The 16475-nt window shown below is 44.9% G+C and overlaps 1 protein-coding gene across 5 annotated transcripts in view; it reads left to right on the forward strand.

Moving 5' to 3' along the window:
* The first annotated feature begins 5340 nt into the window (after nt 1-5340).
* Nucleotides 5341-16475, forward strand: part of LOC129712529 (lamin-L(III)-like) — a 33874-nt gene continuing 22739 nt past the window's right edge. For 4 of the 5 annotated variants that reach the window (XM_055661004.1, XM_055661007.1, XM_055661008.1 and 1 more), the window contains exons 1-4: nt 5341-6389; nt 13802-13958; nt 14048-14173; nt 16217-16387. In XM_055661004.1, coding sequence (XP_055516979.1) covers nt 5869-6389; nt 13802-13958; nt 14048-14173; nt 16217-16387 — 975 coding nt within the window. In that variant the 5' untranslated portion in view covers nt 5341-5868. The remainder of the gene's footprint in view (nt 6390-13801; nt 13959-14047; nt 14174-16216; nt 16388-16475) is intronic. The other variant, XM_055661006.1, reaches the window with a different exon arrangement.

Here is a 16475-nt window from a genome sequence, read left to right on the forward strand (position 1 = left end):
AATGGGCGTTTTTGGATTGAGAACCTTCTTCAGGCTAGTCAGGAGTAAGGGAAACGAGAGATATAGACAGTGATGTGGAGAGATATACGCCGGACATATGCCTTCTGGTAAATTATAAACAGCCAAGTTGAACTGGGAGATGGAAGGGCTTGGAGTTTTCATGTATATTTGTTAAGCATTCAAAGGTTAACGTTTAATTGAAGACCACTTATTTGACAGAAGGTAGGAAAATAAATAATTTAGCTCAGTATGCCAAGCGCTCCGTGAGATATTGACAAATCCGATGCACCTCATTGAAAGGATAAAGGAGGATTTGTCAGGGATTTTGTACGCTCAGATTTCCTTTACAACACTCTCCCCCACCAATTCGTAATTCTCTGCTCACACATGGTGCCTGGTGCTTAATTTCCTGAGAACATTTCCAACATTTCTTGTTGCACTCTGGTTTATTTTGAAGAACTGGAATGTGTGATGTTTAGCCAACCATTGCAACTCATTTTTATTGCATTCTTCCAAACAAAATCCATAATTCATGATTCAGAACTTACTTTGAGCACTTTTGAGAATCCAAACTCTTTCATTCTAAAGGTCTGGGCTGATGTGTTATTTTCTTTTCTTATGTTTTCTTTGCATCAGTTCGGGTTATGAGTTAATTTAGTGTATTATCACGTGTATCGAGGTACAGTGAAAAGCTTTTTTGTTGCCTGCTATCCAGTCAGCGGAAAGACTATACATGATTACAATCGAGCCGTCCACAGTGTACAGATACAGGATAAAGGGAATAACGTTTAGTGCAAGAGTTATCTGGCATTTTCAACACAGAATATGTTCTGTTTTGCTTTATAAAAGGCAATAAAAAGCACACTGGTACAGCAGTGGAGAATCCCAAATGTAATGAAGGTCTTTAGACGTTAGAACATTGGTCATTGTTGTAACAAAGAGTAATATAGCAGCTATACGCGTAGCTGCTCTGCACTGAGTTAACAATGCTTAACTTGAAGTAATGCACACATTTTAACATAGAGTCACAGTCACACAGCATTGAAACAGACCCAAGGATCACAGAGTCCATACCGATTATCAAAGCAAGCATAGACCAGCACAGCACAGGGACAGGCCCTTCAGCCCACAATGTCTGTGCCATACATAATGCCAAGGAAATCCTCATCTACCTACACGTTATTCATTCTCTTCCATTCCCATCAACACCAATTATACATTAATCCCATTGTCTATTTCTCCACATTCTCATCAGTTCACCATTCATCTACACACGGGCACCAAATTACAGAGGCCAATGGAACCACCAACTTGCAAGTTTAATTAAGTTAAGTTAAGATTAGTTTACTTTAGAGATACAACATGGAAACAGACCCGAGTCCGCGCCAACCAGCGATGGGCCATACACTAGTTCTAACCTACACACTATGAACAATTTACAGAAGCCAATTACGTTGTACGCCTGTACGTCTTTAGAATGTGGGTGGAAACCGGAGCACCCGGAGAAAACCCACGCGGTCACAGGGAGAACGTGCAAACTCCGTATGTACAGCACCCGTAGTCGGGATTGAAACCGGTCTCTGGCGCTGAGAGGCAGCAACTCTACCGCCCTTTGGGACGTGTGAGGAAACTAGAGTCGCTGGAGACCAGGTCACTAGCTGTTTTGGTGCCCGTTGGAAAATTTGATTCTTGAATATCTGGCAGGATTTTCAAGTTACACTTGCGTTTTCTTTTTTATCATTAAACTCCCTCTTAGGAAATCAACGGTAGTGTAACACCAAAAGTTATTTGCACTGAGAGTTTTAGCCTCACCGGTCTGAAAACAAATGCCTGTTCTGCAATATATCATGAGAGAACGCTGCACTGAATGTGACACTAATTTTGACCGTGACAGGTTAATTTACAGAGTTGTAAATGAGAATATGTTTCCAGTTACTTTAAAATATTTTGAAGGTTATTTAAAATAGTGTTATTCTAAGCAATTCTACGCTGTTTTAAATGCAAAGGCTGGAGCCCTGGTGCCTGCCGTGACTTTAATAAACTCTCTGCTTATGGTATTGTGATTCCCGCTAGCTGTAACATTACCGAGCGGGCAATTAAATCAGGTCAGCTTTTACCACATTTTACTAAACTCAGCTGTAATCCATTAGTGCACAATGAGTCAGAAGCTAGTTATTCCAGGTGGTCTGTAGAATGATAAAAGCAGCTGGCACCGTGTGGAGAGTTAACTTGTTTGAGAAAGTGAGAAACCTTGAGGCAAAATTACTACAGTGACATTGGAACCAAATGGATGAATGTTTAGACATTGCATTCTCTCTTTCTTTCCTAAAATCACATCTTTCTGATCAATTATGCGGGAAGGAACTGTAGATGCTGGTTTGCTGATGCACCAAAGATAGTCAAGTCAAGTCAAGTCAAGTTTATTTGATAGACACAAAATGCTGGGGTAACTCAGTGGGACAGGCAGCATCTCTGGAGAGAAGGAATGCGTGCGTTTCTGGTCGAGACCCTTCATCAGACTGAGAGGCAGGGGACAGGAAAACTAGAGATATGGAAGGGTAAGGTGTGAAAATGACAGAGCTGGCTAGGAGGACGTTACATAACCTCTGCTGCCTCAAACGCAAGAAGATGATGATAGATCAAAGCAGACGATGATCAAGGAAATGTTCCTCGTTGGCTGTGGGGAAGGTGACAACGAGGTGTACAGTCAGTAATATTGAATCAGGAGGATAGTGAAACTAGTCGGGGAACTAGGATGGGGGAGCGATGGAGAGAGAGGGAAAGCAAGGGTCACTTGAAGTTAGAGAAATCAATATTCATACCGCTGGGTCACAATAGATCAATATGTATTTGATCCATAATGTTCCCAATATTTTTATCACCAATTTCATTTTATTCATCAAGTGACAATACAATTTATACATGTATAAAGATTTAATACATACATGTGCATATAAATGTGTATTTTATATGTACACACAAATACATGTATTTATATATTAGATCTGAAGAAGGATCCCGACCCAAAAAGTCACCCATCCTTTTTGCTCCAGAGATGCTGCCAGCCCCACTGTTACTGCAGACTTTGTGTCTACCTTTGGTATAAACCAGCATTTTTTGTTTCTACAGACTGAATACAATTTGTTGACTAACAATGAATCATCTGTAAATATTTTAACACTTGAGAGAGTTGCTCCTGATAACTTCCATGATGTTTTATGGTTTACAAACTATTGAGAAACACTTTAAAGTTTTTTGTAACGACTGCTTGGTAATGGAGGACTTAGAATGCAAACTCTGGCATACACAAGTCTTTCATAGGCATGAATATTTGTACATGAATATTTTAGTATGAATATTTTTTAGTGAGGACCCGAGGTGTAGAAATATTTCATGAACTGAAGCTGACAGACTAACATTGTGTTCATATGCTGGGCCCTTCTTACGGATTGCATTTTTGTTTCTGAACATGAACATTTCTTCATTTATTAAGAGCAAGAAATGTATTGAAGCTGTGGAAAATGCACACCTTTATGAAATTTCCAATAACAATAATGTCAGTAAATGATAGATGGACACAGAATGCTGGAGTAACTCAGCGGGACAGGCAGCATCTTTGGAGAGAAGGAATGGGTGATGTTTCGGGTCGAGACCCTTCTTCAATAAATGGTACGTTTCTACATGAGATACAAAGCTGGTTCGAGGAGCATGCTGTACAATATCTCAGCGTTATAGACTGCCCTTTAGATACAAACCTATTTATTCTGGCAAAGGCTCATTGACTTGAAATGTTAACTCTATTTCTCTTCCCACAGATGCGGTCTGGCCTGCCATGTGTTTCCAGCATTTTCTGTTTATAAGCTGCTAGTAGCAATTACATTCTGGACTAACCAGGGGATTGAGCACATGTATGGTGATATTCTGACTGAGCTGTGAGCAAAACAAGTATTTCGCTGGATCTTGCTTGGGTAGGAGATTGCGACCTTCACGTGGTCCACCCTGTTTTGACGAATGCAATCAACCCAGCATGCACCATCAAATAAGATCAAATAGAACAGGTTGTCCTACAACTTTAGGCTGTGCACGCCACACACAAGAAGAAGACTGTACCTTGGTACCCGTGATAATGAAGAGACCATTATCTATTCACCACCTAAGAGCAACAGTGATGTGTGTGTGCAGATCAGTGTTGGTGTAGGTCAGTATATGTACAGGAATGTGTACAGGTGTGTGTGTGTACAGGTGTATACAGGTGTGTTTATAGGTATGTATGTACAGGTGTATGTAATGGTGTGTGTGGGTGTTCAGGCATGTACAGGTGTGTGTGTGTGTGTGTACAGGTGTGTTTATAGGTATGTATGTACAGGTGTATGTAATGGTGTGTGTGTGTTCAGGCATGTACAGGTGTGTGTGTGTATGTGTATGTAAAGGTATGTATGTACAGGTGTACGTAAAGGTGTGTGTGTGTTCAGGCATGTACAGGTATGTGTGTGTGTGTACAGGTGTGCACCCTGCTTCAAATAAAGTTGAGGTAACGTTAGCAGGAAATAAAACACCTGTAAGCATTAAAATCACAGCTCAAATTCAATCTCAAAATAAAATTGTACTTTAAATGTCGGTTTACTGTGCTGGTGGCGTTTAGACAATAGACAATAGATGCAGGAGTAGGCCATTCGGCCCTTCGAGCCAGCACCGCCATTCAATGTGATCATGGCTGATCATCCCCAATCAGTACCCCGTTCCTGCCTTCTCCCCATATCCCCTGACTCCGCTATTTTCAAGAGCCCTATGTAGCTCTCTCTTGAAAGCATCCAGAGAGCCGGCCTCCACCGCCCTCCTGAGGCAGAGAATTCCACAGACTCACAACTCTCTGTGAGAAAAAGTATTTCCTTGTCTCCGTTCTAAATGGCTTACTCCTTATTCTTAAACTGTGGCCCCTGGTGTATGTAAAGGTGTCAGGCTAACTGGTCTATGATTCTGTTTTCTCTCTCACGCATTTCTTAAAAAGTGGGATAACATTAGCTACCCTCCATTCCACAGGAACTGATCTTGAGTCAATAGAACATTGGAAAATTATCACCAATGCATCCACAATTTCTAGAGCCACTTCCTTAAGTACCCTGGGATGCAGACCATCAGGCTCTGGGGATTTATTAGCCTTCAGTCCCATCAGTCTATCCTTCCTAATGTGGATTTCCTTCAGTTCCTCTTTCACCCCAGATCCTCTGGCCACTACTATATCAGGAAGTTCAGGGACGGTCCGTGTCTGAAGGGTTTCGGCCCGAAACGTTGCCTATTTCCTTCGCTCCATAGATGCTGCTGCACCCGCTGAGTTTCTCCAGCTTTTTTTTTTTTTTTTGTGTACCTACTATATCAGGAAGATTGTTTGTGTCCTCCTTAGTGAAGACGGATCCAAAGTACCTGTTCAACTCACCTGCCATTTCCTTGTTCCCCATAATAAATCCACCTTTTTCGGTCTTCAAGGGTCCAACTTTGGTCTTAACTAATTTTTTCCACTTCACATACACAAAGAAGCTTTAACTATCCTGCTTTATATTCTTGGCTACCTTACCTTCGTCTTTTCTTCCCGTATTGTCTTTTTGGTTATCTTGTGTTGTCCTTTAAACATTACCCAATCCTCTTGCTTCCCGCTCGTCTTTGCTACGTTGTCCTTCTTCGCTCCTTTAATTTTTATATTCATTTCATTTGGTGAGCCTCCCTGGACTTTTATGATTCATTTAAGGCGAATATCTCTGTTATCTTTGTTTGGAGGCGCACTTGTATCTCTGGAGCTCTCCTGGTGCGGGCGGGGGGAGTATTTGTGGGACTGGGAGCTGCTGCGGGAGAGACATTGTCCGGGGGGAGGAGATGCGGCGGTCGGGACTCAGCCCCGGTGCCGGAGGAGAGCGGGTGGGGTCGATGGAGTGGCGGAGCTCCACGCCTTACTGGCGGGGCTATGAGTCGTCGGAGCCCGTGTCAGCCAGCAACCCGGCCCGTGTCAGCCCCAACCCGGCCCGTGTCAGCCCCAGTCCGGCCCGCGTTAGCCCCAGTCCGGCCCGCATCAGCCCCAGTCCGGCCCGCATTAGCCCCAGTCCGGCCCGCATTAGCCCCAGTCCGGCCCGCATCAGCCGGCTGCAGGAGATGCAGCAGCTGCGGGCACTGAATGACCGCCTGGCCGCCTGCATCGGGCACAGTTGCGGGCTGGAGACGGAGCGGCGGGAGTTGCGGCGGCGACTGGCCCACAGCGCCGAGCGGGAGGGAACCCGCAGCCTCCTGGAGCAGCAGCTGGCGGACTGGCGGGGACAGCGCGAAGCCGCGGCTGCGGAGCGGGCCCGTATACAGCTGGAACTGGGCAGCGTGCGGGAGGAGAACCGCCTGCTGCGGGACAGGTAGCACACACTGTGGGACAGGTAGCACACACTGTGGGACAGGTAGCACACACTGTGGGACAGGTAGCACACACTGTGGGACAGGTAGCACACACTGTGGGACAGGTAGCACACACTGTGGGACAGGTAGCACACACTGTGGGACAGGTAGCACACACTGTGGGACAGGTAGCACACACTGTGGGACAGGTAGCACACACTGTGGGACAGGTAGCACACACTGTGGGACAGGTAGCACACACTGTGCGACAGGTAGCACACACTGTGGCACAGGTAGCACACACTGTGGGACAGTGGGACAGGTAGCACACACTGTGGGACAGGTAGCACACACTGTGGGACAGGTAGCACACACTGTGGGACAGGTAGCACACACTGTGGGACAGGTAGCACACACTGTGGGACAGGTAGCACACACTGTGGGACAGGTAGCACACACTGTGGGACAGGTAGCACACACTGTGGGACAGGTAGCACACACTGTGGGACAGGTAGCACACACTGCGGGACAGGTAGCACACACTGTGGGCTAGGTAGCACACAGCTCAGGGACAGGTAGCACACACTGTGGGACAGGTAGCACACACTGTGGGACAGGTAGCACACACTGTGGGACAGGTAGCACACACTGTGGGACAGGTAGCACACACTGTGGGACAGGTAGCACACACTGTGGGACAGGTAGCACACACTGTGGGACAGGTAGCACACACTGTGGGACAGGTAGCACACACTGTGGGACAGGTAGCACACACTGTGGGACAGGTAGCACACACTGTGGGACAGGTAGCACACACCGCGGGCCAGGTAGCACACACTGTGGGCCAGGTAGCACACACTGCGGGCCAGGTACCGCGGCCGGAGGTAGCCCACTGTGGGACACACACACTGTGGGACAGGTGTCTCACACACTGCCACTCCACACACTGTGGGAGTCCACTCTCCACCACTGTGGGATAGCACACAGTCTAGCCCACACTGTGGGACAGGTAGCACACACTGTGGGACCACACTGGTGGGACCCACACTCTGGGACCCCCTGTGGGATCCCCCAACCCTGTGGGACAGGTCTCTCCCCCATCCCAATCCTGCCTCCAACCCCCTAAATCCTCTCCCCAAATCCCATCCCCCCGACCTCTCTCCAACTTCCCTTCTCCCATTTCCTATCCCCCCCATAAATCCCAACTCCCCCACCCAATCCCATTATCCCCATCCCTTCCACTCCCATTTTCCCCATGATCCCATTTCCTCACTCCACTTGTTTTCACATGAAATTAAAAAAATTGAGTAGATATCTAATTGTGGATCAATGATGGTGAGATCTTGGTCTTGTGAACTAATCAAACGTTATATTGAGATTCAGTTCAGTTTATTGTCATGTGTACCGAGGTACAGTGAAAAGCTTTTGTTGCATGCTAACCAGTCAATGGAGAGACAATCCATGTTTACAATCGACCAGCCACAGTGTACAGGTGCATGATGAAGGGAATGACGGGATAATGTCTAGTGCAAGATAAAGCCAGTAAAGTCCGATCAAAGAAATTCCGAGGATCTCCGATGAGATAGATAGAAGCTCGGGACAGCTCTCTAGCTGTTGGTAGGACCATTGACCCTTAAGTGACATCAGGGGACATCATGTTGAAGAAGGAACTGCAGATGCTGGAAAATCGCTGGTAGACAAAAGTGCTGGAGAAACTCTCCAACTCTCAAACTGAAGGAAATAGGCAACGTTTCGGGCTGAAGAAGGGTTTCGGCCCGAAACGTTGCCTATTTCCTTCGCTCCATAGATGCTGCTGCGCCCGCTGAGTTTCTCCAGCACTTTTGTCTACTGTCAGCAGACATCATGTTCCACAGAAGGGCAGGGGAGGTAAGATTTAGTGTAAAATAAGTTGCTGTGTTTGTTAACTCCTTTTCAGAAACTAATAATTATCTTTAAGGTATAGCAAATATTCGTCTGAATGCCTTATCAAGTAGAAAATTTTATCGGATGTTGCCTAGCGGAGAATTATCTGTACAACTATATTGGTCTGTGGTCTTTCACACAGAGAGTACAAATCTATGTTGGTCTGCCGCAGAAGGTCTTTTCACCACAGTTCATTGGCTGGTGATCTAAGAGGAAATCTGTGGCCCTTGCCACAGAAGGTAGTTGGAGAGAAGGCCACAGTTGATTGGATGATCAGCCATGATTATTGAGGCGGGGCAGGCTCGAAGGGCCGAATGGCCCTACTCCTGCACCTGGCTTTTTTTAAAGGGATCAGGGGGTTTATGGAAGGAAGCACAGAACCAAAGTGCCTATACTGAGTTTCATGATCAGCAACTTGATCATATTGAGAATAAGAAAAAGAAGTGATAGCGGTAGCAGATGCTCGATAGGGCCGAAAAACGAGCCTACTCCTGCACCATTATTTATAGTCTTGACTAAATCCCGAAGTTTCTTTTTTACAATGTGTTCAGGATTCCAAAAAACGACGATCCCATCATGAATTGGTCTGATCCTATGTTTCTAGGTGTGATCAGGACCTGATCCCATCACGACCTGACTACTCTCTATCTTAATGGAGAACCCCGGACTATCTGTAATCGGATTTTACTGGACTTTATCTTGTACTAAACGTTATTCCCTTTATCTTGGATCCATCCACTGTGGACAGTTTGATTTTAATCATTTTTCCGCTGACTGACAATAGACAATAGGTGCCGTAGTAGGCCCGGCCCTTCGAGCCCGCACCTCCAGTCAATGTGATCATGACTGGTTAGCAGGCAACAAAAAGCTTTTCACTGTACCTTGGTACACGTGACAATAATAAGCTAAACTGAAATTTGGCTTGTGTAAGTTTAATAATTGGGTCATGAAAAATGTATTTATGAATAGAATGGGTGGTGGTTTTTCTTGGATGCTAAGATGTGAGTGGTTTTGCACATTAGCCAGGACCATAATGAATTAAGTTGTACATGGTCCTTTCAAAACATGGTTTTAAATGGCATTCCCCCCTTTGGTTTATTTTCTTAAAACTTCCAAACACCCGCCAATTCCATAAATGATCAGTCGCCTTCATATGCAATTTCTTACTAATGTTCTAATTATCACTTGTCAAAGCTACAGTATTTTTTCTAGAAATGTATGTTGATTTATAGCATGCTCTGCAGAGAATATTGTGTTCTTCTTTCAATTACACCTCACTATTTCACCTCTCACTTGTTGAAGAACTGACAGTGTTTTCTCTGAATATCTTCAAGGCTAACACACATTTGCCATCTGTTTTGCATTGAGCGTGTTAAGATCTTTGCTGTCAAAAATAACTTGGATCATGTGAAGATTGAGTTATTGTTTTCCATGGAATAAATCCACTGTCATTAATACAGTGTTAGTTACAGTTGGAAAACTGAACGTAATGAAACATTGTATTATAATGTAATAAAGAGGAACCTTAGATACTGGTTTGTACCAAAGATAGGCACAACATTCTGGAGTAACTCAGCAGGTCAGGCAGCATCACTGAAGAAGGGTCTTGACCCAAAATGTCACCTATCCATTTTCTCCAGAGATGCTGCCTGACCCGCAGAAACTCTGGTGAAAAAGGATGGGTGAATTCCGTCTGAATTCTTCAGACTGAAGAAGGGTCCCGACCCGAAACGTCACCCATCCTTTTTCTCCAGAAATGATGCCCTTCTCGCTGAGTTACTCCAGCCCTTTGTGTTTATCAGTAAAAAAATCTGTTCTTATAAAGCCAATCTTAAAGCTGCTCTTGACAAAGTAGTTTCTTGTATTTCATTTAAACTGGTTGCAGACTTTTTGTGCATATTCATCACAAGGGTAACCTAGCTCGGACAAAACTCTGATTATTAATAACCACTTTCTGCTATTTGCACATCAGTTTATTCATGTGTGTATATATTTATATTATGGTATATGGACACATTTTGTAGTAAATGCCTACTATTTTCTGTGTGCTTAAGCAAAGCAAGAATTTCATTGTCCTATACAGGGCCACATGACAATAAACTCACTTGAACTTGAACTTGAGTGATAATGACACTGACATTAATGATTATACAAATCACCAAAGTCTATCGAGTTATAAAGTAAATTGCTGTTGGCAGTAATATCATTTTTTCAGAGCAAATTACCTTTGTCTTGGACGTAGAGATTTTTGTTGTGATTTTTATAAACAAACTTTTATTTCTTCTCATCTCTGGTTACCGTTTAAACTTGCAGTAAGTCAGTGACTTGCAGCAGGAGTGAAGTTTATCTTCAAGCTTGGTTTAAGGATACAGCTCGGAAACAGCCCCTTTGGCCCACCAAGCCCACACCGACCAGTGATCCCCGCACACTAACATTGCCCTATAAGGGAGTGTAGGCTATAACTAACTTACCATTGCAGTTTCCACTCCAGAGTCCAGTTCATCTCAGTGCACTCCTTGGCTCACAGCTGCCACGTGCAGATGTGCAAATACAGAGGTTGAGCTCTTAAGTCATCGTCAACTTCCTCACCAATCCGTACAAAAACATGGACTTTTCAGAAAACATCTGGAAGGCACAGGTCTTCCAAATGCAGCCAGATGTGTTTTTTCTCATATTCAGCCAGAGATCGTGTTTTATGTAGAGTTGCTGCCTCACAGCGCCCAAGACCTGGGTTCGATCCTGACTACGGGTGCTGTCTGTACGGAGTTTGTACGTTCTCATAAGGTCATAAGGGATAGGAGTAGACTGAGGCCATTTGGCCCATCGGCCCATCAAGTCTACTCCGCCATTCATACTCCGCCTAACCCCATTCTCCTACCTCCTCCCCATAACTTCACACCTGTACTAATCAAGAATCTATCTATCTCCCCGTGACCTGCGTGGGGGTCACTCTGGGACCATGTAGGTGTTTTCTCTCACATTTGCAGGTGAATTGGCTTCTGTACATTACCCTGCGAGTGTTGGATAGAACATTTAGACAGACTGATTCCTGGGATGTCAGGACTGTCTTATGAAGAAAGACTGGATAGACTTGGTTTATACTCTCTAGAATTTAGAAGATTGAGAGGGGATCTTATAGAAACTTACAAAATTCTTAAGGGGTTGGACAGGCTAGATGCAGGAAGATTGTTCCCGATGTTGGGGAAGTCCAGGACTAGGGGTCACAGCTTTAGGATAAAGGGGAAATCCTTTAAAACCGAGATGAGAAGAACTTTTTTCACGCAGAGAGTTATGAATCTCTGGAACTCTCTGCCACAGAGGGTAGTTGAGGCCAGTTCATTGGCTATATTTAAGAGGGAGTTAGATGTGGCCCTTGTGGCTAAGGGGATCAGGGGGTATGGAGAGAAGGCAGGTACGGGATACTGAGTTGGATGATAGGCGTGATCATATTGAATGGTGGTGCAGGCTCGAAGGGCCGAATGGCCTACTCCTGCACCTAATTTCTATGTTTCTATTTATACCAAGCCAATTTCCCTACAACCTGGATGTCTTTGGATTGTGGGAGGAAAGTGAAGGTCTTGAATAAAACAAACACACAGGTCACGGGGAACGTACAAACTCCATACAGACAAGCACTCGTAGTCGGGATCAAACCTGGGTCTCTGGCGCTGTGAGGCAGAAGTTCGCCCGCTACGCCACCGTGCCGCCCTGATGTAGAGTTGCTGAATGTGGAAAGACTTTATTATTTGTGAGGTTGTTGCTGTAACTATTTGTTTTTTCTAGACATCTTTCAATTTCACATCTGGTTTTTATTTTTAAAAACCTCATTTCATTAATGGTTTAAATGGCTTCGTACACGGGCAACTAATTCAGCTATATTTTTTAAATATTTGATTATCTTTGGTTTGAAATAACAGATTTGTTTTAGTAATTGTAACACGCTGTCTATGTGGTCCAGCAGTTTGTTTTCTGAAGCCAACATGTCTCCGCAGTGTAACAAGTTCAGGAAAGTTGGTGGCATTGTAAATATAATCAGAGGAATTTATAATGTGGAAGGAATGCTTACAGGAAACATTTGCATGATAAATTAATCTAGATATCACTGGCTGGTCCCATATTTGCCAAATCATCAGCATAGTTGCTGCTAGGATCTTGCTCTCAGTTTAACTATAAACACCAGAAGTATAAATTGAAACTTAATACATCTCGTGAATGTTCATAAATTAATCTCCAGTCTCTCATTCGGGACTTGGTCATTGGCAGCATTGTCTCTTCAGAACGCTTGATTCAGCCATTGAGTTGGAAAGAACACCAGGCATTTTGTAGTTGTTGGCGTAAGAAGCTATGGGGCATTTAGTGTCAATGTAAAGATTTTAAAATAGCTTCACACAGATACATTTTGCAGGTTAAAACTATTTACTTATAATATATTACTAGACTAAGTGGGACCCGTTGGGTCCCATGTTCACACGGGAGGGCTGGTCCCCCAACGCAATATTCTACCTCTCCACCAATTCCAATGGCCAGTGGGGGGGGGGGCTTTCTGGGGCGCTAGTATGGGTGTTGTGGGCCGAAGGGACTGTTTTCCAGAGGGCTAGTATGGACATTGTGGGCCGAATGGATTCTTGGGCTGGCAGCTCAGTCACTCAGGCCTGGTGGGCTGGCAGCTCAGAATCTGCCAGAAACTCTGCCCACAATAGGTGAGAGACTCTGTGGGACATTTCGAGGCGACTCAAGACCCATCTTCAAAACAAAGTCTGTTCTTTGTGTTAGCCCTTTTATAAATGAACACACAAAATGAACTGCAGATGCTGGTTCACACACACACACACATTATATATCTTCTTCTTGCGTATGGCTTGCACAGCTTAAAGTTGTAGGACAACTTGTTCTATTTGATCTTATTTGATTGTGCACGCCAGGTTGATTGCATTCGTTGAAACAGGGCGGACCACATGAAGGTTACAATCTCCCACCCCAACATTATACATAAACATTGCCCAAAGTCTATGTCGATCGGAACTCATTTGGAAGTGACAGTGTTCAATAGCCTGATCGCTGTAGGGAAGAAGAAGCCATTTGCCTTCTTCCCAATGGCAGAAGTGAATGGGCGCAGGGCCAGGGTGGTGTGGCCCAGAATGTTGAGGTATTGCTGCCTCAACAACTGGTCTATTGGTGTTTAGTGAGGTTCTACTTTCAGCAGTGCAGGGCAGGGTACCATCAGGAGCTGCCAGAGCAGAAGCGTGGAATTATGAGAAGGGATTGTATAAACTGGAAAAGAAGAGGGAGCAGGCTTCAGCTGTAGTTTCAATTACTGCTGCCTGCTGTTTTATTTTAATCAAATTGTGAAGAGCCCTTTGCTTCAAATGCTTTTGCCACAGACCCTTCCAAAAGCAGCATGTGTGTTTTCATATCAAATTAATTTTTAAAGAGTGTCCGATATCTAGTTTGAGTGGGGAAAGTTGAAGTGAAAATCAAATAAACTGAAAGTAATATTATATTCTTTCAGAACTGCAGCAAAGAAGTCTGAGTTGGAATCTGCTTTAACCCTGTTGAGAGACCGTGAATTGGCGCTGAATTACAACAAGACACAGCTAACCACATCACTGGGTGAGAAGAGGCATTTGGAGAGTGAACTGCTCGAAGTCCAAGCTCAGCTGGCTAATGTAGGCACTCTATGTCGGCCACAATCGTCCCCATCCTTGTCACAAGGAACGAACACTCAGAGCGGCGTGTCTTTTCTATTTTAACCTAGGCTAATGCAATCGTCCATGACACCAAAACACAGCTGCAGGATGAAATGTTACGGAGATGTGAGTTGGAAAACAAAACGCAAGCATTGCAGGTGCAGTTAGATTTCCAGAAAAGTCTCCACGAGAAGGTATGTACTGAAATCACGGGGAATCCCAAATACGTCATAGTGCAGAGATGGTAGAACAAATAGCGCAGGGAACAAGCTCTTTAGACCACAGTGTGGGTGGCACACATCATGCCGTTCAACTAATCTCCTCGACACCTGATCCATATCCCTCCATTCCTTGCATATCCATGTGACCGTCTAAAACCATCTTGTCTGGCACAGCAGGAGAGTTGTTGCTTTATAGCACCAGAGACCCCGGTTCAATCCTGACCAAAGGTGCTGTCTGTACGGAGTTTGCACGTTCTCCCTGTGACTGCGTGGGTTTTCTCCGGGTGCACCGGCTCCCTTCCATATTCCAAAGCGTGCAATTTTGTAGGTTAATTGGCTTCTGTCAATTGTACATTGTCCCTAGTGTGTGTAGGACAGTGTTAGTGTGTGGGGATCGCTGGTATGGTCTGATTTCTTCTGTTTGAAATACATTGAAAGAAAGGCATTGACCACAATAAACTATCTGAGAATCTTGCAGAAAACAGTAGAATGTGTTGGTGAAATATTGAACTTTATAATTGTAACCTGTGCCAATACGCAGAGATGGACTTGATGTCCTTCCCAAATAATTGTGTTAGATGTGAGCGGCACATCGAACACAATAATGAGGTGTGATTATCCTTCAATGCACAGGATTCATTTATAATTTAAAGCATGTAATACCCAGAAGGTTATGCCGAGTGTTGAAAGAAATGACTTCAGTGGAATGTAGTTCTCTTTACCCAGAGCCCAGAACAGCTGAGATGCTGCGTGATTTCCACAGCCGATAGACGGAATGACACATCCCACTGGGAGGCCTGCGTTCTTGTCACATTGGTCGCTCTTTAGTGTGGTTTAGTTTAGAGATACGGCGTGGAAACAGGCCCTTCGGCCCCACCGAGTCCATGCCGACCAGCGATCACACACACGCACACACACTACAAACACACACACGTACACACACACACACACACACAAACACACACACACAAACACACACACACACCACACACACACCAAACACACACACACACACACACACACACACACACACACACACACACACACACACACACACACACACGCACAAACACACACACACACACACACACCCCCACACACACCACCCACACACACACACACACACACACACACACACACACACACACACACACACCACACACACACACACACACACACACACACACACACACACACACACACACACACACACACACACACACACACACACACACACACACACACACACACACACACACACACACACACACACACACACGCACACACACACACACACACACACACACACACACCACACGCACGTACGCGCACACACACACACACACACACACACACACACACGCCCATGCACACACACACACACACACACACACACACCCACACACACACACACACACACACACACACAGACAAATAGTCAGTGTAATCTTCTCAGTAAATAATCCTTCTGACCATATTAAACATTGGTAGGACTGTATATTAGAAGAAAATTATTAGTCAAGGGAAATGTTCTCCCATGAGCGACAGACACTGGTGGGACTATAATGTTTTAAACAAATGCTGAATGAATACTCTACGTTCCTTTGTTGAGAGGTAGAGGTTAGGATACCATTAGTACAAGCAAGCATCAATGTCTACTGGGGGAGGTTACATACAAATAAGATTGTGTGTGATTATTAACCTTTATCTCCTCATTAACCCTTTCAAAACCAGTGCCCGTCCTGCCAGGGCCACCTTCAGGACCCCTCTCAGTGTCAGAGACCCAGGTTCGATCCTGACTACGGGTGCTGTCTGTGCGGAGTTTGAACGTTCTCCACGTGACCTGCGTACAATCCGTACAGACAGCCCTCGTTAGTCAGGATCGACCCTGGGTCCCTGGCATGGTGAGGCAGCAACTCTAATGCTGCCCCACCGTTGTGGTTTTATGCTCAGTTTAAATATGTACATCCCGCAGTTGAATTAACCAGCTGATTGGCTAATTTGTGACGTTTGCAGGAAATGACTGAAGTCAAGAGAAAGCACGAGGTGAGACGTGAAGAAACTGAGATTGTCCGTCAGGTGGAAAATGAGAGGCAGCTGAGCGAAGTTCTTCAGAAACTGAGGGGAGATCAGTCTGAGCAAATCAAACAGTACAGGGAACAACTGGAGAGAAGCTTCCACACCAAGGTAAAGTACCGTCCCAAAATGTGTGAAGATGGACACAAAATGCTGGAGTAACTCAGCGGGACAGGCTCTGCATCCCTGGAGAGAAGGA

The sequence above is a fragment of the Leucoraja erinacea genome, chromosome 33, assembly GCF_028641065.1.
Source record: "Leucoraja erinacea ecotype New England chromosome 33, Leri_hhj_1, whole genome shotgun sequence".
NCBI classification, from domain to species: Eukaryota; Metazoa; Chordata; class Chondrichthyes; order Rajiformes; family Rajidae; genus Leucoraja; species Leucoraja erinaceus.